A 25,848-nucleotide genomic window follows, 5' to 3' on the forward strand; every position below is an offset into this window, starting at 1 on the left:
TGAGGAAGGGGTGGGTCAGCCAAGTGTTCCACTCAGTACTGGACTCAAAGACTAGGGTGGTAGCAATTTTGATCAGCATTTGAGGCAGGAAGAATCGTGTCAGACAAGGGGGTAGATACATAAGTGGGAAGCTGGAGGGGGTGCGAGTGGTACTTATAAACATATATGCTCCGAATTGGGACCAAAGTGGTATTTATGAGGCGAGTGTTAGGTAAGATCCCAGACTTGGAGTCACATAACCTGATCATGGAAGGGGAATTCAACACAGTCATTGATCCAGAATTGGACCAGTCAAAATCCAGGGCAGGGAGGAGGCCGGCTACGGCAAAGGAATTGACCAGTTTTCCTTTTTTTTTCACATGTCCACAAGGTATACTCTCGCATCTACTTTTTTGTTCTGAGTATGGTGCTAATACCCAAGGTGGTAGATACGGAGTACTCGACAATTGCAGTGTCGGATCATGCCCCACACTGGGTGGATCTACGGGTTAGTATGGAGAGAGGACAACGCCCACTGTGGAGACTGGATATGGGGTTGCTAGCGGACGAGGCGGTCTGTGGGCGGGTTAACATGTCCATCCAGAACTACCTGGAAACAAATGATACAGGGGAGATCTCTGCAGTGACGGTCTGGGAAGCTTTGAAGGCAGTAGTCAGAGGGGAATTAATCTCAATACGGGCCCATAGAAAAAAGGTGGAACGGGCTGAGAGGGATAGATTAGTGGAGGAGATACTCCAGGTGGACAGGAGATACTCTGAGGGAGCGGCGGAGGTTACAGGTGGAGTTTGGGCTGTTGACCACAGGGAAAGCAGTGGAACAGTTGAGGAAGGCAAGGGGGGGGGGCGATCTATGAGTACGGGGAAAGGGCAAGCAGAATATTGGTGCACCAGCTCAGGAAAAGAGAGGCAGCCAGGGAGATAGGTAAAGTAAAGAGTAGAGGTGGTCCTGGACCCAGCGGGGGTGAACGAGGTGTTTAAGGACTTTTATAATAAATTATATGAGTCGGAACCCCTGGCTGGGGCGAGGGGATGAGGCAATTTCTGGATCAGTTGAGGTTCCCGAGGGTGGAGGAGGACCTGGTGGAGGGGCTAGGAGCCCAAATTGAGATTGAGGAAATAATCAAGAGGCTGGAGGGCATGCAGTCGGGCAAGGCCCCGGTGCTTGACGCTTACCCGGTGGAATTCTATAAGAAGTTTTCAGAGATATTGAGCCCTCTGCTGGTGAGGATATTTAACGAAGCAAGAGAGAAGGGAGTCCTTCCCCCAACAATGTTGCAGGCCTCAATTTCATTGATCTTGAAACAGGAGAAGGACCCGGCGCAATGATGGTTACACAGGCTGATTTCTCAATTAAATATGGATGCCAAACTTCTGGCTAAGATACTGGCCACAAGGATAGAGGACTGTGTCCCGGGGGTGATAGGGGAAGACCAGACAGGATTTGTTAAGGGCAGGCAACTCACAGCCAATGTTCAAAGGCTTCTAAATGTTATTATGATGCCCTCAGAAAGAGAGGTGGTGGAGGTGGTGGTAGCGAAGGATGCGGAGAAGGCTTTTGATCAGGTGGAGTGGAATTACCTGCGGGAGGTGCTGGGAAGGTTTGGGTTTGGTGAGGGCTTTATTGACTGGGTGCGGTTGCTCTATCAGGCACCAGTAGCGAGTGTCTACACGAACCGGCTGAGGTCGGGATATTTTGATCTGCACCGAGGGACGAGGCAAGGGTGCCCCCTTTCCCCATTACTGTTTGCTCTGGCCATAGAGCCATTGGCCATGGCGTTAAGAGTCTCTAGGAACTGGAAAGGGCTGGTTCGGGGCGGAGTGGAGCACCGTGTCTCGCTCTACGCACATGACCTGCTCTTGTACATTTAGGACCCGTTGGAGGGGATGGGGAAGTAATGCGAATCTTGGGGGAATTTGGCAATTTTGCGAGGTATAAATTGAACATGGGGCAAAGCGAGAAGTTTGCGATCCAGGCATGAGGGCAGGAGAAGAGGCTGGGAGAGCTGCCAATTAGAATGGTAGGGAAGAGCTTTCAATGTCTGGGAATCCAGGTGGCCCGGAAATGGGAGGTACTACACAAGTTAAACCGATCCCTGTTGGTAGAACAAATGGAAGGGGACATTAAGAGATGGGACATGATCCCGCTATCACTGGCGGGGAGGGTACAGACTGGTTAAATGACGGTCCTCCCCAGATTTCTGTTTGTCTTTCAGTGCCTCCCCATCTTCATCCCTAAAGGCCTTTTTCAAGCGGGTGAATAATATTATTTCGGGCTTTGTGTGGGCGAGTAAAACCCCGAGAGTGAAGAAAGTGTTGCTGGAGCGCAGTCGGGGGGAGGGTGGGTTGGCGCTGCCGAACTTCTACAATTACTACTGGGCGGCTAATATAGCCATGATCAGGAAGTGGGTAGTGGGGGAAGGGTTGGCATGGGAGCGGATGGAGGCGGCATCATGTGAAGACACCAGTCTGGAGCATTGGTAACGGCACCTCTGCCATTCTCGCCGGCCCGATACTCCACAAGTCCGGTGGTGGTGGCGGCTCTCTGGAGCAGTGGAGGAGATATAAGAGAGTGGAGGGAGCATCGATTTGAACCCCGATTTATAACAACCACAGGTTTGTACTGGGTAGGCTAGATGGCAGAGGGCAGGAATTAGAAGGATGGGGGATCTATTTATAGATGGGAGCTTTCCCAGCTTGAAAGCTTTGGAGGATAAATTTAAATTGCCAACAGGGAATGGTTTTAGGTATTTGCAGGTGCGCGACTTCCTGAGAAAACAGGTGCCGGCCTTTCCGCTGCTGCCGCCATGGGGGATACAGGGTAGAGTAGTCTCCAGTACCTGGGTGGGAGAGGGGAAGGAATCAGATAATTTCAGAATTTTCGGAGGCAGAGGAAACTCCAGTGGAGGAGCTTAAGGGTAAGTCGGAGGATGAGATAGGAGGAGAGATAGAGGCGGGTCTATAGGCGGATGCCCTAAGCAGAGTTAATACGTCCTCATCGCGCGCCAAGCTTAGCCTGATACAATTTAAGGTAGTCTACCAGGCACACATGACAGCGGTTAGGATGAGTAAGTTTTTCACGGTAGAGGACAGGTGTGCGAGGTGCGTGGGAAGCCCAGCAAATCATGTCCACATGTTTTGGGCATGCCCGAAGCTTAGTGGGTTTTGGCAGGGTTTTGCTAAGGCAATGTCCACAGTGCTAAAAACACGGGTGGTGTCAAGTCCGGAGGTAGCAATCTTTGGAGTGTTGGAAGATTCAGGAGTTCAGGGGGCGAAAGAGGCCAACGTCCTGGCTTTTGCCTCCCTGGTAACCCAGAGATGGATCTCATTAATGTGGAGGGACTCGAAGCCCCCCGAGTGTAGAGACCTGGATTAGTGACATGGCTGGGTTTCTCAGTCTCAAGAAAATAAAGTTTGCCTTAAGAGGGTCAATGTTAGGGTTGTCCCGGAGGTGTCACCCGTTCGTCAACTTTCTCGGTGAAAATTAACAGATGCAGTATTCCGGGGGGGAGAGAGGGCCGGATTGGTGTTTTATGGTCAGGATGTTTAATTTATCATGTTGATGTCATTGCTTTTGTTACTGTTATAAAAATTTTCAAATACCTTAATAAAATATTATTTTTTTAAAAAGTCCAGGCACAAACAGGGAAGCACATTCCAGTCTGGGAGTGCGGCAAAGTACTCCCAGTCAAAATTGGGACATTGACTTGGGGTGGAGGGTGTGTGCTGAGACTACAACCAAACCCTAGTGCATTCTGGTGGTTAAAAAGAAACGTTCATACTATGGACAAGGTTTTAGGCTGTGGCCAGATTGAAAAATACCTCAGTTTGTTCTGAGAGTGCAGTACATCAGGGTTAGCCATGATTCAGTTTGCACAGGGCCAAAAGTCAGATAAGGGTGACATAAAAATATTCATGATTGCTTTATTCAAAATGTCTGGGTCTTAAAGAGATTAGACCTGCATTAGAAGTAGGGCTGAGAAACAACATTCAGGGTGTTTGCACATCAATAAGTTATTTTTAGCCACTGGATCTTTCATTCAAGAAAAGGACCAATCACAATGAGAAATTGCATTATGGACATTGTTCTGGGATTTGATTACTCCCAGAATACATGGTTGCATGACTCATGGAATCACAAAGGCTGGGATTTAATTAGTTCACTTAACACTTTAATCATACAGTCTTATAGAAAGAAAACCTTTAACAATGTACACCAGTAATGTTTAAGGTTCAATGTGATGATTCAGGCTTGTCTGACATCCTAACTGAGTGAGTAGAAGATTCTTCCAATTAAACATTGGAAAGAATGATGCTGTTGTCTTCCATCTTTAGCCCCTCTTCTTGACAACTATCTGAGGTTAAACCAGACAGTTCACAATCTTATCATAGAATTTACAGCGCAGGAGTCCATTCGGCCCATCGAGTCTGCACCGGCCCTCGGAAAGAGCACCCTACCTAAGCCCATACCTCCACGCTATCCCCACACCTCCACCCTATCCCCGTAACCCCACCTGATCTTTTTTGGACACTAAGGGCAATTTTGCATGGCCAATCCACCTGATCTGCACATCTTTGGACTGTGGGAGGAAACCGGAGCACCCGGAGAAAACCCACGCAGACACGGGGAGAACGTGCAGACTCCGCACAGACAGTGAGCCAAGCCGGGAATCGAACCTGGGACCCTGGAGCCGTGAAGCAACTGTGCTAACCACAGTGCTACCGTGTCATATTTGACCCCAAGATGAACTTCCAATCACATAACTGTTCTATCACTTAGATCAGCTATTTTCATCACCTTAATATTGCTAGACTGCCCTTTCTTCAGTTAATCTGCTAATGAAACCAAAACCCATTTCTTTGATAACTTCGGACTTGAGTATTCAGCCTCGCACATTCTACCCTTTGTCAACTCGAGGTCATATTTTTCAAAACTCTGATGCATATGCCCTTCTAGCACCTTGCTGTTCCATATAGAAGGTGATGAAAATAATACTCCAGTGGTGGGCTCACTAACACCCTATACACTTGCAGTAAGACTTCTTTACACTGGTTATCCAATTATTTTTTTATAAAGACTTGCATACGAATTGTTTTTTTTTTAATTGATTGTATGCCTGCATGTTAACTCTGTTATTTGTGTGCAAGGATGCCTGGATCTCTCGGAGTATCAACATTTCCCAGCCTTCAGCCATTTAAAAATATTCTGATTTTCCCTTTTTCATTTCAAAGTGGATAACTTCACAATTCTCCATATTATTTACATCTGCCACACTCGCGACCATTCACTTAACCCGTCTATACCCTTTCACGGCCTCTCTTTGTTTTTCTCATTGCTTACGTTCCCACCTAACTCTATCATCAGCAGACTTGGAAGATTACACTCAGTCCTCTCATTTAATTTGTTGTACACACATTTCCGGACCTGCTTAAGTCATTCAACTAATTTTGGTATTGAATCCAGGTGTGTGAAGTACCACACTGCTGCTGTTGACCTTCTCCACTACCTCCAGCCATGCTGCCTTTGTTTCACTGGTCACAGTATCTCCCTGCGGCTGCTTACAATCTCCAGCTTCACATACGCTATAGCAAGGCACAACCTTTGATTACATGCACTCAATTCTGTCACTTCTTTATGTTCTGTCCCCGATTTGTGAATTGATTAAATTTCATGTTCGTAATGTTCATTATAAATACTGGAGTAAAAATTGACGAATGCAGTCATCATCATGCCTGATCAAACTCATTGATTAGGAAACCCAGAAATAAAAAGGGTTAAAACTGGCTAGGTTTTATAGCTACTGGTAGTCCCATTGCTCTTACTTTTGGGTTTGGCACGCACTACCAGACACCACCCCAAGCCCATTTTGTCAGCAATTTAAAATCTAACCTATTGTTTTGGAACTAGATTTAAAAAGGAACCGGTCAAAGTTCATTCTTAAAAGCCACATATTTTCCTGGATGCCTGTGGGGAGGCCTGAGTTGTTGGCTATATTCAAAGTACTGTCACGGGAGGTAATGAACAGTATGGTATTACTGTATGGTATTTAAGTGATAGATATATATATATATGGTAGACCATGTTAAAATGACCAAGCTGAGTTTTGGTAAATTGCAATAACGCTGTTTCCATCATTCTACATGTCTTAATAGCCTGAATTTACCATAGTGAGGAAAATTCCGAATTCAGCATTCATTTCTACAGAATCTCCATCTGTGAAGATGAAACTCTTTTTACGCTCCTTTTTGCAGGTCAGTACTATAGCAATCTGCTGAGCAGCAACTGACAGAACTGGTAGATCGATGCGATTGAATTCATCAAAGCAACCCCAGGATCCAGATTGTGCTAAGCCTATTAAAGATAAATAATAAATGATTATATTCCATGACATATGTTGAACAAAGCTGGCAGACATTGCCAATAGCTCGGGGACATTCACTTCCTTTCATATTACAAACCACCTGCTGCCAAATGCCTAAACAAAGGCCTGGTAAACATTCTGCTAACTTTTTACACACTCAAATTTAAATTCAAGTTCCTTTTGAACAGGTTAAGATCAATGCAGAGATAATAAAACTGCTGCAGTTTCATGAAGGAAAATTGCACACTCCGAGGAAACTTCATGTTTAAAACCGCCCTAACATAAAATGTGTGTGAGCACTAATTACATTGTGCCAGTTCTTCTACACAGGGATAATATATATCAAATTGAATGTTTTCTACTTACTTTACAGACATTGTTAGAACATGCATTTGCAGGTTTCGGTAGCATTTTGTGCTTTTTAACCTCTCAAAGAATGCATCATCAAAGAGGCATCTGCATTATTAACTATAACAGTTAAAACATTCAGAGAAACAACCCAATTACACCCTAAAAGTGAACAAAAATACTGGTTTGCAACAGAAAAAAGGTAAACAACAGCTAGGTGGTAATTGTAAAAAGGTTGATATGACAGACTAGGCTTTGTGATGTTCTTCCGAGCAGAAGTTAGCTGCTTGTGTACCATCTAGTGGCCAATTTTAGAAGAACGTGAACAGAGCCCTGTGAGGAGGCCATCACTCACCTACCTACCTTTTTGACTGGATGATATAGGGTAACAAACCAGGCAACATAAAGGAAAATATGGAATAATTATCTTAAAATACTATCAGAGGAAAGGGTGTATTTAAAATTGTAGCATTCGCCAATGTTTTCTTCAATTTAACAAGAAAAAAGCTCAAGAAAGCTATATCAACACGAGAAATTCTCTAAATTGGTCACCTTTAAAAATTCTCCCAAGTCCCCTGAAGTCCATTTGATCTGAGCAGTTGAAAACCACCACATACTTCCCAAGGCACCTCCCCATGTCTTTGGTAGTTTCAGTCTTCCCTGTCCCGGCTGGTCCAGCAGGAGCTCCCCCCATGTTCATGCCAAGTGCCTGAGCGAGTGTAATGTAACATCTGAAATAAAGAGAACAATACATATGCTCAGACTTTGTTTAGATAAATAATCAGCTTGCTGAATGCTAAGTATTCAATCTCCTGAATCAGAGACAGGAATGCTACTGATTGAGTAACTTGCCAATTTCTCTTCAGAGCCAGAAAACTGTGAGATCCACCCCCACCTGAGGACTTGAGTAAACGCTCTTGCGTGATAACTCAGTGGAAGGTTGAGTGAGTGTTGCACTGCCAGTCGCACATCTTCCAGACAGATGTTCAAGTGAATGTTAAAAGTTCCAAGGAACGATTGAAAGTGTTCTCGGAACCTGTGCTCCCTCAACCACCTATAAAAAGGACATACGGCATCCAGTTGCATTCAAAATGCATCTTTCACTTGTTTACATGACAAAACATGCGTGCACATAAAATCTATTCTTGGCGTGGTGTGCAATATTGCTGAGAGACAGATGAAGTGCCATTTAAATTCCCAACTCGCATTCAGAGTATGGCTGACACATCCTGTCTGGACAGATTAAAAGGAGTGTATGAACCCAACTGTCAAGCCTGGACGTGGAGACGTTTCCCCCAGTATACAATGAATACACAACAAATTCTCCTTAATGAATGCAAAGAAAGGAAAATAGAACTTAAAGGAATTGATAGCACCATTAATTTGCTCTGTGACACATTGGAGGGCGCATGTTGCTCACATCATGCAGTAAATCAATGTGACTATTGTTTTCCAATCTATGTATTGACAAATGAGGTTTTGTAATGCCTTTAGGAAAACAAAGTGAGTAATTTTCAAATTTGCTACCTAGGCAGTAACCTGGTGGAACAGATCATCTCCCTTTATTGAACCCTGCTACTAATTTTATTGGCGTCAATGGAACAATAATCACTTGGGTTTCTACAATGGGCAGGTGATCCTCTGCGCCAAGGTTACTACCCAAATGGCGAAGCTTTACATGGAAACATACATAGGAAATAGAAGCTGAAGGGTCTTCGAGCCTGCTCCGCCATTCATTATCAACATAGCTGATCATCAAGTTCAATACCCTGATCCTGCCTTCTCCCCATATCCCTGGATTCCTTTAGCCCCAGGAGCTATGTCTAATTCCTTCTTGAAAGCACACAATGTTTGGCCTCAGCTATTTTCTGTGGTAGTGAATTTCACAGGTTCACTACTCTCTTGGTGACGAAATTTCTTCAGACGTCGATCCGAAAAGGTTTATCCCTTATCCTCAACCTATGAGCTCTAGTTCTGGACCCCCCCACCATCGTTCTGAGATTCATAATTGCTTCAAGAAGACCACCATCATATCCGTCCCAAAGAAGAACCAGGTAACATGCCTCAATGACTACCGACAGGTGGCCTTGACATAGAACGTAGAACATAGAACAGTACAGCACAGTCCAGACCCTTCAGCCCATGATGTTGTGCCTACCATTTATCCGAATATAAGATCAACCTAACCTACAACCCTTTAATTTACTGCTGTCCATGTGCCTGTCTAAGAGTCGCTTAAATGTCCCTAATAACTCTGACTCCACCACCTCTGCTGGCAGTGCATTCCACACACCCACCACTCTCTGTGTAAAGAACCTACCTCTGACATCTCCCCTATACCTTCCTCCAATCACCTTAAAATTATGTTCCTCGTGACGGCCATTTCCACCCTGGGGAAAATGGCGATCCACTCTATCCATACCTCTCATCACATTGTACACCTCTATCAAGTCACTTCTCTGCCTTCTTCACTCCAGTGAGAAAAGCCCTAGCTCCCTCAACCTTTCTTCATAAAACATGCCCTCCAGTCCAGACAGCATCCTGGTAAATCTCCTCTGTACCCTCTCCAAAGCATCCACATCCTTTCTATAATGAGGCGACCAGAACTGGACACAATATTCCAAGTGTGGTCTAACTAGAGTTTTATAAAAATGCAGCAAAACCTCGCGGCTCTTAAACTCAATCCCCTGTTAATGAAATCCAACACACCATATGCCTTCTTAACAACCCTATCAACCTGGGTGGCAACTTTGAGGGATCTTTGTACGTGGACCCCAAGATCCCTCTTTTCATCCACACTTCCAAGAATCCTGCCTTTAACCCTGTATCCAGCATTCCAATTCGACCTTCCAAACTTCTATCATTATGACGTGCTTCGAGAGGTTGGTCATGAGACACATCAACTCCATACTCCCAGAATGCTTTGATCCACTGAAATTCACAATCTGCCACAGCCGGTCCGCAGCAGATGCTATCTCCCTGGCCCTACACTCATCCCTGGACATCTCGACAACAAGTATCCTATGTCAGACTCCTATTCATTGACTACAGCTCTGCCTGCAACACCATAATCACAGCCAAGTTCATATCAAAACTCCAAAACCTAGGACTTGGCTCCTCCCTCTGCAAATGGATCCTCGACTTCCTGACCCATAGACCACAATCAGTAAGAATAAAGAACAACACCTCCTCCACAAAAGTCCTCATTACCTGGACCCCACAAGACTACATATTTAGCTCCCTACTATACTCCACACATGACTGTGTGGCAAAATTTGGCTCCAGTTCCATCTACAAGTTTGTTGACTTGTAGATAGTAAGGAGGCTATGGCACTAAGGTACTCTTTTAGTACCTGTGCTGATCTTTGTGGGGGTTTCCAGAATGAAGGGCATAGTGATCACAAAAACACAAAGCTCTTTTGAATAACTCAACTAATTTTATTAACACTACTAAATTTGAGTTTGATGCTTATTCTAAATAGCAAACATCTATGTAAGAATTAAACTATACTCACTAACACTATCTCTATCTACTAACTATAACCATTATATCTTAACTAGCTCTGCAATACACTATGAATCTTGTCTTCTTCAGCTCCAGTCTAAAGTCCCCCTCGCCCCCCCCCCCCCCGCCAGCCCAAGAGCCAGTGCAATTTATAGTCACTTAGCTCCCTCCAGTGGCTAGGCTTAACATAACATTAACTTTTCACATGCTTCACATTTGTACAACGTCACAGTACCCTGGGATGCATTCCATCTGGGCCAGGAGACTTGTCTACCTTTAGCCCCATTAGCTTACCCAACACCACCTCCTTAGTGATAATGATCGATCCGAGGTCCTCACCTGCCATAGCCTCCTTACCATTAATTATTAGCCTGTTATTCGTGTCTTCTGTGAAGACTGACACCAAATACCTGTTCAATGCCTCAACCATTTCCTCATTTCCCAATCAACACTGCCCATGTCAATTTCCCAATATTATGTTCCACCGGGGATGGGCGGCACGGTAGCACAGTGGTTATCACTGTTGCTTCATAGTGGCAGGGACCTGGGTTCGATTCCCGGCTTGGGTCACTGTCTGTGTGGAGTCTGCACGTTCTCCTTGTGTCTACGTGGGTTTCCTCCGGGTGCTCCGGTTTCTTCCCACAAGTCCCGAAAGACGAGCTGGTTAGGGAGAATTCAGAATGTCCAATTCACCTAAGTGTACCCGAAGAGGTGCCGGAATGTGGCAACTAGAGGATTTTCACAGTAACTTAATTGCAGTGTTAATGTAAGCCTACTTGTGACACTAATAAATATTATTATTATTAATTGAATTGTCTTAAATAAAGTCAATATCTTGCAATGATGCAGCAGGTTCTGAGAATTTGGTCATTATAGACCACTTATGCCGACTGGCACATTCGATTCTCCTGCGTAACTGTCTTCTGCAGTGAATTTGTAGGAGATGGACTCCTCTTGCTATCCTAGGTGGTAGAGGACACAGGTTCAGAGGTACTGGTAGACGGGGACAGGCTGGTGTTGGTGGACATCGCGAGCAGGCAAACTTGTCCTGGCGACGGGAGAATGGACATGCAGCTTCCTCAATTTTGGGTGAAACTTGCGTTTCTGAAATTATCCTTAGTATTCCGGGCACCACTCTCCCTCACCCTGGCATCCATTACAGGCTCATGCATATTCATGTACTCATCATCTGTGGGGTACCTGATGAAATCTTCAACATGAGGTGGCATTCATTGGTCGACTCTTTTTAAAATATATATTTTTATTCAGGAAATCTTCAATTTATAACATACAAAAATATCAAACATATTTATACAATTTTTACAGAAACCCAGCCCCACATTACCGATCTTATACAATGAAGCTACCCCAGTCAATATAAACCTATGGTCCCTACAGATCGGCTCCAGTAGCGACATAGGCTCAAATTTAAAGTGCTGTCTAAATTGGTTCCATATTCTCAGAGAAGCTGTCACTACTGGGCTCCCAGAGTACCTGGCCAGAGAGAACAGAAGGGGAGCAGAAATAAGTGTCCTTAAACTCGAATCTATATAGGAAGCCTCCTCCGTCCATCCCAAACTCAACGCCGAATCCTCTACCCCGGCCCCCCCGCACTTGTTTTTGTCGCTCAGTCGTGAACTGTTCATAAAATTCCACAGGGAATTTGTCTGGGCCCGGAGCCTTCCCTGAATGCATTGAACAAATACCTTTCATAATTTCCTCCAGCCCCGGTGACACCTCCAGCGCTTTCCCTTTCCATCACCGGGAAGACCAACCAATCCAGAAACTATATCATGGCCGAGTCTTTCTCCAGAGGCTCAGACTTATCGGTCAAAAAGTCTCAAATACCCCATTGGCCTTCTCTGGAGCAGAAACCAACCCCCACTGAGTCTTTAACCTGTGCTATCTCCTGAGAGGCTACCTACCACCTCAGCTGGTGAGCCATTAAACAGCTGGCCTTCTCTCCATACTTATAAAACATTCCTCTCGTACGATGAAGCTGGCTCACTGCCTTCCCCGTCAATACCAACACAAACTCCATCTGAACTTCTTCCTCTCCACTAGAAGCTCTGCTGCTTGACAGTTCACCTCAAAGATGACTTCATCCTCTGCCTCTCCCCTCTACCAGACTTATCTCTATGAGCTTTAATCAAAATTATCTCCCTTCTGATGACCGCCTTCAGTGCTTCCCAGAATGTGGAAGGGGACACTTCCTCATTCTTACTTAACTCTACATAGGTTCCAATAGCAGAAGCTATCCTCTCACAAACTCCCATGTCTGCAAGCAACGCTGTATTCAACCCATCACGGGGGATGATGAGCTATCTCCCCCCTGAATTCACCAAAACATTAGCCATCAAAAAGTCCACCCTCCTATTGATCGGCACCGCAGTCCTCCTCGTCCTCTCATCAAAGCTCAAGAGGAATACTTGCCAGCCTACCCACCCCTTCCTCAGCCAGGTCTGATCTCGAACTCTCAGATGTGTCCCCTGCAGGAAAACAACATCCACCTTCAAACTCTTTAGATGGGCAGACACCCAGCATGTTCTAACTGGCCCATTTAACCCCCTCATATTCCATGTAAGTACCCTGATTGGGGGCCTCCGCACGCCTTCCCTCTGTAACCCATCAATCTACCCCATCACCCTGGACCTTGTCACTGCGGCATCTCACCCCCCCTGAGCCTACGCCCAACCTCCTTGAGATTCCTCTTCTGTTCCTGGACCCTCCTCACGATCTTTAGAGTTTTTATTATGTCCCATGACCCTCCCAACAAGACTTTTGAATATCCAAATCTTAGATGGACCAGCACCCCCACCAAATCATGAAAGCTGAGTTTGACACAGAGAACCTACATGCAGACAGTAGAGAGCCCACTCCCTGGGTCCCTCATTTTATTTATCTACACTGACTGCATCCATTCCTTTCACCATACCCAGATGTCAGGCCCTTCTCACTGCACACAACCATGCTTGAATTCCATCCTCTGTCCTCCCTCGGAGACCTCTTCGACTCCTCCATGCCCCCTCTCCCCCACAGAAAATCATGCACCCCTCACTTCCCTTCTCCATGTCAATCCCAGGCCTCTACACAAGCTGCCCTCATCCCTGGGCTGCAGAATTCACCAAAGCCAACTAGTCACCTCAGACACAGCAGCACAAAGCCAACTGGTGCCCGAACATGAATGCGAACCACATGCCACAAGATCCTCATACACCACTGGTATAATCTTGAAGGTGGAACATTATACTCATATAATGAGTATTCATGGCTTGTGCATGAAGTACAAGTAGGAATCTGTCGTTGAAGAGCGTGAGGCCCAACACGCCACTGCCTGGGCACCAACTTAATTTTTCACCTCGAACGCATTGTTGTGACTCGGATACTTCAGCTCCATGCTGATTATCTCACCCCATCTACCATGTTTCCTGCTTCCAGAGCCTTCGTTAAATTCCAAATCCTGCGTGCCTACTCTGTCAAGGCCCTTCAGAATCTTGTATGTTTTGATGATGCTGAAGATGCACCCATAGCGATATGGACACCAGGTTCCCCACCCACCCCCACCAGCTGTGCCAATTATATACCCTTTAGTGGTCCAGTTAGATCAACTCTCGCACTCACTGGCTGGTACAGTTCAAAAATGACCACCTGGATCCCATCTCAAAGACTTACATTCCTGTAGTCTCCAACAGGTAAGGTACCAAAGGTTATATTCTACTTGAATCTATTCCTGTGCCTAGAGACACAAGGCAGATGCAGCACATGCTCATGTCTATTTCCGTAGCTGGTTTGTACTGGAACAGGTTGCTAGCCTGTTCCCAGAGGCTGCAGCTTGCAAGACGTCACTATACATCATGCATGGTTGACCGGGAAACTCCCAGTCTTACAGCCCGTCACAGGAATAGTGGAAGGATTTGCAGGCCGATAATCAGCCTGTTTGGCCACATTGGAATGGGACTCGAGCTTCTGGCTCAGAGGGAGGGACACTAATCATTATGCCATAAGACTTCCCACAGTGGTTATATTATATCATTGATCTAGTAATCCAGATGAAAGGGCTAATAATCTAGAATAGTGAAATCAGAGCAGTTTGTAATTTGAGGGGGGATTTTAAACCTGTTGGGTGGTGTTTTTTGCGAGCAGAGATTGAAAATGATGAATCTGCCAGTGTGTAAGGAAGCTGACTAAAACCTGCTGCCTTGGAATCACAGAATCCCTACTGTGCAAAAAGAGGCCATTCTGCCCGATCAAATCTACACCGATTCTCAAAAAGAGCACCCTAATCTTAGCCCACTTCCATGCCCTATCCCTGAAACCCCACATAACCTTTGGCCACTAAGGGACAATTTAGAATGGCCAATCTGCCTTACCTACACATCTTTGGACGTTGGGGAAACCAGAGCACCCGGAGGAAACTCACGCAGACACAGGGGGAAAGAGCATACTCCTTGTTGACAGTCATACAAGGCTGGAATTGAACCCAGGTCCCTGGCGCTGTGAGGCAGCAGTGCTGACCACTGTGCCACCCACAGACTGCCATTAAAGTATATAAAATGCCCATTTGTTATTGTTTAAATCCAGGATTCTGAATTTAACAGAATGTAGGTGGGTTTCCAAAGCTTCCTGAAACCTGACTGGAAACACAAGGTGAGATGATAGTGGAAGTTGACAGGGCTGAGCAACTGATAAGTAAAAAAAGCTTTAAATACTGAGATGAGGCACTTGCTTCTTTGCCTACGTGAAATAATTTTGCTCAAGATTTTTTTCTGAGATTGTGATTTCACTGTTTTGGTGATTATTTCTAATACTTGGAGCTTTTTAACCATTGATTAGCACTTTCCAGCTGCCAGCCTTCACTTTAGCATGAACTTATGCTTGGACCATTAATGAGGAACATGAGGAGCAGCAGCAGCAGCAACACCAACAGCAGTAACATCAGGAGCAGAATCAGCAGCAACTGGATCTAAACAGCAAGATATACCTCACCTGTTCAATTCTTGCCCAATCAGCCTATTCTCAACCACCGGCAAAGTGATGGAATGTGTTGCCAACAGTGTGATCAATTAGCATTTACCCTCAGTTTGGGTTCCACTGGCACTACTTGGTTCCCAACCTTATTACAGCCGAGATCTAAATATGGACAATGCACTCAGCCGAAAGATCTTCACCACCTTCTCGCTATCATAAAGTCAGAAGTGTGGATGTCTGCCAGGAACCGCACAGTGTTCAGAACCATTCATAATTGCTCAGATAATGAAGCAATCCATGCACACAGACAGCAATACCTGGACAGCATTTAGGCTTGTTTTGATAAGTGGCAAGTAGCATTTAGACCACACAAATGCCAGACCATAATGATCGCCAGAGAGTCAAATCACTTTCAACAGCGAACATTGAATGCAGGCAGTGATTGACACATGGGATGACCAGTAAGCATACAACACATTACAGCCAATCACCAGACAGGACACTACCACTATAAAGCCAGAGGGCACTAGGTTTCCCACTCTCTTAGGACCCAGCTACTGAGACAGTCAGGGTCCACAAGCTAGCAAGTGCAAACACCATGCGGTAGCTAGTAAGTCTGGTCAGGCTACTGCAAAGGTCACCAGTCAGATCAGTGTCGTGTCGACCCACAGCTGAATATGTATAGCAGTTCTATAGTTGAATAAAAGAGTGTTGGATCTTCTCCAATGTTAGACGTCTGTTTCTAACTTCCCTGCATCGAGTGCAGTCCACATCGAACCAACCTGCCTAACACATCATCACTATGTCTATGTCCAAAGTTTTTCTACCATCTACAAGGCACAAATCAGGAGTGTGAAGGAATGCTCTCCACTCACCTGAACAAGTTCAACTCCAAAACAGCTAAAGTATCTCAACACTATCCAGGACAAAGCAACCCCCTTGAGCAGGAGCCCATCCATCAACTCAAACAATCATGCTCTCCACATCGCTGCAACTTGTCTGTAGTGTGTACCATTCAAAACCCGAACTGCAGCAACTTGTTAAGGTTTATTCAGCACCAAATCCCAAATCTGGAGCACTAAGAACATGGGTCACCACCACCTTCAGATTCCCCTCCATGTCACACACCATTGTGACTTTAAACTATATCACCATGCCTTCACCATCATTGGGTTGAAATCCTGGAACTCCATACCTAACAGCGCTGTACAATTACAATCACCACATGGGCTGCCACATCGGCCACAAAGAAGACAACTCAGCATTAACCTCTCAAGGGCAATTGGGATGAGTCAAAAATTCTCATCTTGCCAGTGATACTCACGCCTGGTGAATGAATGAATAAATAAATAAATAAATAGTACATTTTTTAAAACTCGTGAAGGCTAAGCTCTTCAGTTTCCTCACCTGTCAGTAAGAGGTGTTATGACCAATCTGTCTGTGCAACCCAGGAACTCATTCTGGTAGGTGAATCCAACATCTGTGATGTTGATTAGCATCCTATCTAAATCTTCATTGAAATAGAATCTGCATTGTTTCAGCCATTCAAAATCTGTACGACTTTTAATGTGCAAGCGACACTGTAAAACAAAGTTTTGACATTGTTTACAGACCACAACTCTCTCATGCTGATCGCCATAAATTTTCATCCCACATTGAAAATAGGAAATAAAGGCCTTACACATCTAGTTTAACATGAACAACACAACTTGTATTTATATAACACCTTGGGATATAGTTACAAACCATGTAAGGAGGTATTAGAGGTTTTGTCCTAAAACTTAGAAAATAACGAGGTCTTAATGAGCATCTTAAAGAAGGAAAGGTTCCGGGAGGAAATTTCCGTGTTTAGGACCTTAGCTGCTGAAAGCACAGCTGTCAATGGTGGAGTGATTAAAATTGGAAATGCTCAAAAGTCCCGAATTGAAGGAACGCATATCTCAGAGGGTTGTAGGACAGGGAGAAATTACAGAAATAGAGAGAGGAAAGGTATGGAAGGATTTGAAAACAAAAGAAAAGTTTGAAAATTGAGGCATTGTTTAACTTGGTGCCAGTGTAGTTCATTGCGCAAGCACAGCGGTGATGGCTGAACAGGTGTAAGTTCAGACACCCGGTGGGGGTTTCAGCAGCAGATGTGCATAGGCACCAATGTGGCACAAGGGTTATGATTTGTTGGCTTTAGCCTTAGAGAGGGGTGCAGTCAGTGGCTTTGGAACAGAATTATGATGGGGATGGAAAGTAATGGTTTTTGGTCTTTACAATATTTTTTTGTACAGATAGCTAGAATCACTCACCCAACCAGTTGTGCACACTGGCTCAATTAAAATTTTCAAGATTGAGATCAGTAGATTCTTGCGAAGCAAGTTTACATTGGGGATGGATGAAGGACAGGCTAAATGGAGCTGGGGTACAGATCATCTATGATCTGAGTGAACGGCAGAACAGGTTTGCGAAATTGAATAACCTACTCCTATAATTCGTCCCACAGAGACAATGAGGCTGTCCTATAGGAGATTAGGATATATTTACACTGAAAGTAACATTCTCTCAAAAAGTCTTATGCAATCTTTAACCAAATTTATCACAAAATGGAAAATTAGATATTGGAATAATTGAAAATTCTTATGGCAAAGAACACATGCATAGTAACGGTAAAAATATACACTGGCAAAGATGTTTTGCCATCCCTCGAATATTGGCTTTGTAGATTAGAAGCTGTGTCTAGAAGTTAAAAGTATTTATCTCTAAATTTCTCTCATTAAGATGTTTTAAAGGTCTGTTCAGTCTTTTTTGTTAACAAAATAGACACCTTTCCACATTACAGTTTGTTGCTTCTAAAATAAAATAGAAAAAATAGATTATACTGAGTATCATTGTTACCATGCTAGTTTATTGCTCCATCACTGTCAATGCCTCACCAAAGAATACATTAGATTTCAAACTTTCTATTCAAAACCTTCCATCAGTCAAATAATTCCTTTATTCTGCTTTAATATAGAGGCAAACTATTCATTCTTAATTCTCACCAGGTCGTCAAAGATATCTCGCTGGTGCACATGGATAGTGATAAGCGTCTCATATTTCACACGGTCCATAGCACTCAGGTCTTTTGTTGTCATGCCTATTAGGGTATTCAGCAAGTCTAAGAACGATTGATTGGTCTTTTGCATGACTTTGCGGTCACACTTGGCATTGGTTAATGCTTCCTCCGAATCCCTTGTCCAGATCATTTGAATGCCAAGCAATCCAACCTTTTAAAAAGTAAAAATTAAGTTTGACAGAATCTGAAATTGAGTATGTTGCAAAGAAAGATCTCTTTATTTGTTCAACATTGTGGGTTGGATATAAAAATTCTGCAATCAAGCAGTAAGATTGATTCAATCATGGGATGCGATGTAGAAAAGATTCAATCTCCAGCAGAGCCGGCACCTTACATTAAACAAGTGTGTAATGCAACTGTATATTAAGAATTTATCTTAAAGCATTGCTAATTGCATCTTAAGCAAAGGGCTGTGAAAGAGAGAGGCTGTGAAAGAAAAACAAATAGGTAAACTGAAATGCACTGGATCCTCACAAAATATCAACTTCCCTGATTGATATTTTTCGAAAGGTAATTTTACAAACTGAAAGAAGGACAAATTAGAACAAAACTGTCTGCTTCACAGTGAAATTAGCTTGGCTTAAAGTCGTGATTGAGGTTTCTGCAAATAGATTGAGAGCATATTGTAATCTTTCAATCAGAAACATACCTGGGCTGGATAATAGTTCAAAAACTCAACCAATTGGAAGGTGGTGTCCTGAATACTCATTGATGCAGAACGAATGACCAGATGGAGTGATTTCTGAGATTCCACCATTAAAGCATTTAGCCAGACTTCTACATTTCCTTCTGCCATGACAGGCTTATCCAATTCAATGGTTTCACCCTCACGTGACGAAATAGCCAAAATACGGTCATATACCTATTAATATAAATACACACATTAATTTTACATAGTGACTCTATAATGTTCCCTCGTTGTTATTTAACCATATCACTGTTACAAATACAAAGTTGATAAGATGCCGTTGTTTTGAGACTGCCTCTTCAACTTCAGGTAAAATGGAGGAATAAAGGGGTCAGGTGGCTAGTTCGGAATTCTTCCCTACAAGAAGTTGACCAGCTTGGTTATTAAAGGTTAAAAAGAAGGACCTGAGGCTATTTTACTGGGAAAAAGGTACAAGCTGTTCATACCTATGGACAATGGCAAGAGCATCCATGATGACTGTGGATAGTGTGTTAGGGCCTTATTTTCAGTGTCATGGAGACTCCACAGACATTTAAAAATGGCAGATGGTTACGAAAATTCAGACTCGCTCCCATTCCCAATAGATCCCACTTTCACCTGTAGGGGAACGGGGTGGAGTGTGATTCACATGACGGAAGCCAAACTCAGCAGGGCTATTTAAACTCAGTGCTGACGTCAAAAAGACACCAGTTTCACTGCGTCAAGGGCCTTATTATTCAGTGCAAGAGTTAAAAATTTATGGAAGAGACAGAATTTCTCATGCGGGGTGATTAAAGGTGCATAGAACTGCCACGCTGTAAAGTTATTAAAATCCCCAGCCTTTTAAAAAATTAAAGAAGAACCCAACTGAACTATGTATTCCCAAATGAAGAGGGATGCACAGCTGTGACAATGACAATGCTGGAAACAGGAAAGTGAAGCAATGATGCACATTAATGCGAGACCAGTCCCACAAAGTGGCATGAATCGATCTCCGTGAATTAACCACTTATTCGCGGTGTGAAAATTGTCCAGAGAGATAATAAATTCCATAGCAATTGGGCGACTAGACGAGCTTGGGATGAGTGTCAGAATCATGATGTTTTCAGGTTCACAGAAGAGAAGTCTCAGGCCCCCCCCTCAAATAATCTCAATTCCTGATTAAACATTTTCCCTCACATTTATTCCAAAGAGTGAAGTGTTAAGAGTGCAGCAAATTAGGGTCCAGGACCTGTACTGAACGCAGCACATCCAAGCACTTGGTCAATGCAATCTCATAGCAGTCAGTCATGTAAGAGGGGAAGGGGAGCACGAAGAGCACCTTGAAGCGCATCCCATGCTTGCCAGCATTGCAGGGCTGAATAATTTCTGGCACTGGAACAAAGTCCTTGAACACACCTTCATGGATGACTCATTGCCCGAAAGAGGTCCTTTGCAGGCTGATGCTGATTCATGTCCGTTTCTCACTAATACTGCAGACAGCAGACCATGAGGAAGGTGGAGCCTGGATTTATTGTTTCTGCATTGTCTCTTACGGGCAGGAGAGAGAAAAAGATTGCATTGGACGTGCCTGGATCAGCAAAAAGGAGGAGCAATACCCTCAAGACTAAGGGGCAGCAGGGCAGCACGGTGCTGCAGTGGTTAGCACTGCTGCCTCATGGCGATGAGGACCTGGATCACTGTGTGGAGTTTGCACATTCTCCCTGTGTCTGTGTGGGTCTCACCCCAACAACCCAAAGATGTGCAGGCTGGGTTGATTGGCCATGCTAAATTGTCCCTTAATTGTAAAAAAAAAAATAATTGGGTACTCTAAATTTATTTTAAAAATGTAAAAAAAAGACCGAGGAACAGCAAGGTCCCCTTCGGATGGAGAACATGAAGCTCACAGAAATGTGCTGTGCAGGCAGTGCTCAAGACTTAGAGTACACGGACCTCGCATCTTATCTGCAGATCAGCTAAAGCCAGTAGCATCGAAGCCTCCTCCATGGCCAGGGATCTACTGATTCACATTTGCCACCTGCTACAGGGATCGGCTTCACAGGAACTGGCAGATTATCAATTGACAGTGACTCTGAAAGTGACGGCTGCACTCAACTTCTATGTTATTGGCTCCTTCCAGGGCTACACAGGGGGCCGCTGTGGAATCTCTCAAGTGTTAATGCATACAGAGGTTACAGATAGTTTGTCAACTTCGGCAAGACGCCAGAATGCTGGGCTTTGCGGAGATTTTCGGATTCCCAAAAGACGCAGGGTGCCATTGACTACACTCACGTAACTATAAAAGCTACCTGGCAACAGGCACCCTAATAGATCATCAGGAAAGGCTATCACTCAATCGATGTACAGCTCCTCCGTGACGAGAAGAAATGTATCCTGCAGATTTACGCCAGATGTCCAGGAAGCATCAATGACTCATGCATCTGGAGTAAATTGCAATCCTGGACATTGCCAAGAGACCACACAAGATCCATGGTTGGCTCCTCAGTGTGAAGGGGTACCCGCAAAGGACATGGCCGATGATGCCCTTGCAGTGGCTACAAAGTCCTGTGAAGGTACAGCGAGGCTCATGCTGCTGCTCGAGCATTGGTGGGGCAGACCACAGATATCTTAACGATGCCATTCTGATGCATGGACGGATCTGGTGGAGCACTCCAGTACACTCCCAAGAGAGTGCCTCAGATAGTGTGGCTTGCTGTGCGCGGCACAACCAGGCACTGCAAAATGGAGAGCACTTATCAGATGCCAACATGGAGGACCTGCACGTCTTCTCCAATGAGGAGGACATCAAAGGGGATAAGGGTGATGGGTTCGAGGACGGAGAGGCTGCAGGGGAACAGCCCATAGCATGGGCCAGAAAAGGCAAGCATATACATGTGACCTTTGTAGCCACCAGATTTCACAAGGAGGATGATAGGTTACAGCGAGTATTCGCTTAGACAAGTGTCCTCCATTATGGACCAATATAAACAGCAGCATTGCTCGCCATCTCATTGCAACTATGTATTTCAGTACGAGTATGAATAGTTACAGATCAGGCTTACATTGTCCTGATCCTTGAAGAATGATGAAGTCTTGGGAGGGTGTATCATTGCTGAGATTAGGTACCAACTAGAGGAAGGAGTACCTTCATTAGACATCAGAAAGTACTGCCTTTTCAAGCATCTATTCAGCATCCCAGTCGCAGTGGCAATCGACAAGAGCCAAAAGCTGTTCCACTGTCGTCAGTGGGCCCATAGCTGTGTGCCTTCAATCTGACAAAGCCCCTCACGAACATCAGTATCTAGCAATGGGACAATGCATTCTATGTAATCTAAGTGGTCAAACTACTAGGTGACACTTGTGAATCCATTCAGTGACTCAATCCTTCACCCTCTTCTCTGTCTCATTCTACACTCAGTTAAGGAAGATAGCTTGCTTTTATCTCCACCGTGCTCTGCATGTGGGCAATCTAAAGATCATGACGCTCAACCACTTGCGTGCCAAACATTAAAATACCTCCTCTTTACGCCATACTTTGCATCCTCCTGGCCAACCTTGGCCCTTACAAAGTTCAAATGCTCAGACAGCATGAAGGCCTCAAGGGCACATGTCATTTCAAATAGAAGAACACTCTTCAGCTTCAGTATTATCTTTCTCCTATCCCATTGCTCTCCTACATAAAGCTATGTGTGCTTCCAGAGCATACTCAAAATGTGTGCTGCCTTCCAAATTAACTACTTGAAATTTGCAACAGTGACCTCGATGGGTACTCAGGTGAGGGGGCGTAAAATACGGCATCCAAACACTGTGACGAGAGGCTTGTGGCCGCAATCCAGATAAATACAGGTTGAAAAACACTCAAGGTTGCAAGTTCAAGCACCAGGTGACAAGATGCTCCCACATATTGGTGAGATCAGCCGAGGTACAATTGGAAAGAGGGAAACTCAATTGGCTGACAGCAGTGCACACAAGTAGCATGAAAACCCCGCCCGGAGATAGCAAGCACATGGGCTTGCTCAATATGACCCTTTTCCCATGAGTCACATCTCTCCTTGTTCAGTACACCTTCACCTTTCAAGAACGCCAACGACATAGGAGAACACCTCTGCCTCAATCTTACACAGCCAAGAATAAATATAACATGACCCTGCAAAGCATGTGAACAAGATTCCCTTCACAAACACACTTAACATTAAGGTAGAGACATCGCTGATGTCCAGAATGATGTGAACACTGGTTATATGGAAGCACATTCCATAGTTGATAGGCCCTTGATAGCGACATGTGCGATAAGTGAGTGAAAGAACCATGGTGTCACACCTGATTGACAGCAACATAGCACATCATAAAAAGGAGGCAACCTAACCGACACTAAGGGCAATTTAGCATGGCCAATCCATCTAACCTACAAATCTTTCGACTATGAGAGGAAACCGGAGAACCCGGAGGAAACCCATGCTGACACGGGGAGAATGTGCAAACTCCACACAGTCACCCAAGTCCAGAATTGAACCTCAGTCCCTGGCACTGTGACAAAACAGTTCTAACCACTGTGCTACCATTCTGCAATTGTGGAGGGCCTCGACTGCAACCAGCAGGTGTCCCAGGGAGGGGACCTTCTATTCTGGGGACATCTTTCTTATCTGTGGTAGTTCTGGGCTCCAGACATTGAAAACGTTGTGCACGGGTGCCGTTTAAATATAACGTCCAAGTGAGGAAGAGGTGAGCTTGTGGCAGGGTGGATGAATCAGAGGTTGTATCCCTATCTGGCATATTTCCCATACATGCATTATTAATTTTGTGGGACGTGGACAGTAGAGTATGAAAACCCGCCATTGCACCTTGCAGGTACACTTTTATCACATCCAACCCACACTTAGTACAATTAGGGGAAAATCTCACCCACTATCTTTATTATTCAGCATGCAGAAGAGAGAAACTTGTACTCAAATTGAAAACGCCAAGTTTGTTATGTTTTAAACAAGGCTGGAAGATTTAGCTAGCTTTGATTAGAAGGAGAAATCTCCACTTAAGGGGCAGCGTAAAGTATACCTGAGGTGTGGGATTGCTGGAAATGCTAAAAGGTCACATGGTAGATATTTTCTGGAGTTTAATTTAAGAGTTGCCTACAAAAATGGTGTTAGTCAATTTTGCTTTTAGTTTGTTCATTATAACAAAAGCCTTAAAACTTGAAATCAGTGTGATCTTTTTAGCCAGTTACTGGAATTCTAATATCTTTAGTGACTACAGGGATCATCTTGAATAATGTGCTGTTAGGTAATTTGGACATTCTGAATTTTCCCTCTGTGTACCCGAACAGGCGCCAGAGTGTGGCGACTAGGGGCTTTTCACAATAACTTCATTGCAGTGTTAATGTAAGCTTACTTGTGACAATAAAGATTATTATTAAACATAACTTCAAATCAACATTAAGAAGTCTTACAACACCAGGTTAAATCACCTCATTCACCCGAGGAAGGAGCAGAGCTCCAAAAGCTAGTGTTCGAACAAACATGTTGTACTTTAACCTGGTGTTGTAAGACTTCTTACTGTGCTCATTCCAGTCCAACGCCTCCACATCAAATTAACATAACAGTTTTCAGTAGCCCAGTAATCTAATGAATTCAGAGATTATTAATTTCAAATTGTATTGATCACTGGAGTTATGCACCTGCCCGAGGGTAGATTTCCCATTTCTCAGTAGTGATATGGGGTTCCATTTTCTGAAGCATCAGCTGTACACGTTTAATGTAGATGGCTTGATTTTAAGTTCATTTGCATGAATTGACAGAAATTTAGCAGGTTCTGCTGAAGACCAGTTATCCCCCTTTTGATTTTCCTTTACATGCAGTCCAGGTTATCATTTGTGTCAAAGCACAGTAAAAGAAGAATCTGCCCTCTATTGTCCCAATTCAAATAAAATGGGAAATTAAACACAACTTTTTTTTAATATTGAAGATAAAAAGCATGAATCAATTCACTTCCTTGTTCTTTACCTTACCCTATCATGGAAGTGGGCAGTTTTGAGGTTATCAAAAACATTCAACAGATGTGCCTGAATAGTGTGAGAATCTGATGCCTGACCAAGAATTTCGAGAAGTGCTGGATCAGATACAAAAAAGAACCGAGGAAATAACAGCCGTTTTTTTTCAAGGTACCTGTAATAGAGCAAGATAAACAAAGTGAAAAGAAGGAGAATCCACATCCAACCTCTTAGAAGGTCAAGTGGTGTTCACATATACAAAATGAACACTCCAAGAGTAGCTGCAGTATTTGGGTTTCTGCAGGGATCCCATCTAGTTGTGCTTTTGTTAAAAGCTCAAAATTATAATTGCTGCTCCAGTGAGAAATTAGACAAGATATATATGCTTAAAAATTGAAGTTCTATTAAAATCAGGTAAAGTGGGAATGGAGTATAAAATTATCTTTGACAGTAAATCAAAACATATCATATCACATTGGTTTCCTCTTGAACATCTCACCTGATAGTCAATGCAATAAGACTGACCATCTTGCAGGCTGCATGGTAGGTGTCTCAGACAATAGCAATGGCCTTGCACTATTGTCTAGAGGAATTCAACACCATTGTTAATCGTCACAAGCTGGTTGTTTATGATTACAGATGGTGGGCGGCATGGTAGCATAGTGGTTAGCACTGTTGCTTCACAGGGCCAGGGACCCCGTTTGATTCCTGGCTTGTGTCACTGTTTGGAGTCTGCATGTTCTCCCTGTGTCTGCGTGGGTTTCCTCCGGGTGCTCCGGTTTCCTCCCACAAATCCCGAAAGACATGCTTGTTAGGTGAATTGGACAATCTGAATTCTCCCTCTGTGTACCCGAACAAGCGCCGGAGTGTGGCGACTAGGGTTTTTTTCCCACAGTAACTTCATTGCAGTGTTAATGTAAGCCTACTTGTGATGCTAAT

The 25,848-nt window shown here is 44.1% G+C and overlaps 1 protein-coding gene across 1 annotated transcript in view; it reads right to left on the reverse strand.

Moving 5' to 3' along the window:
• The window catches only part of dnah5 (dynein, axonemal, heavy chain 5), a 458,053-nt gene that overhangs the window by 217,305 nt on the left and 214,900 nt on the right, over positions 1-25,848 (reverse strand). Inside the window, exons 32-37 of the mRNA XM_038797206.1 lie at positions 24,928-25,084; positions 18,930-19,142; positions 18,207-18,431; positions 16,588-16,760; positions 7,260-7,438; positions 6,162-6,349 (exon numbers count right to left, since the gene is read on the reverse strand). Of these exons, the coding sequence (XP_038653134.1) occupies positions 6,162-6,349; positions 7,260-7,438; positions 16,588-16,760; positions 18,207-18,431; positions 18,930-19,142; positions 24,928-25,084 (1,135 nt within the window). The remainder of the gene's footprint in view (positions 1-6,161; positions 6,350-7,259; positions 7,439-16,587; positions 16,761-18,206; positions 18,432-18,929; positions 19,143-24,927; positions 25,085-25,848) is intronic.

This window comes from Scyliorhinus canicula, chromosome 5, assembly GCF_902713615.1.
Source record: "Scyliorhinus canicula chromosome 5, sScyCan1.1, whole genome shotgun sequence".
Lineage (NCBI taxonomy): Eukaryota > Metazoa > Chordata > Chondrichthyes > Carcharhiniformes > Scyliorhinidae > Scyliorhinus > Scyliorhinus canicula.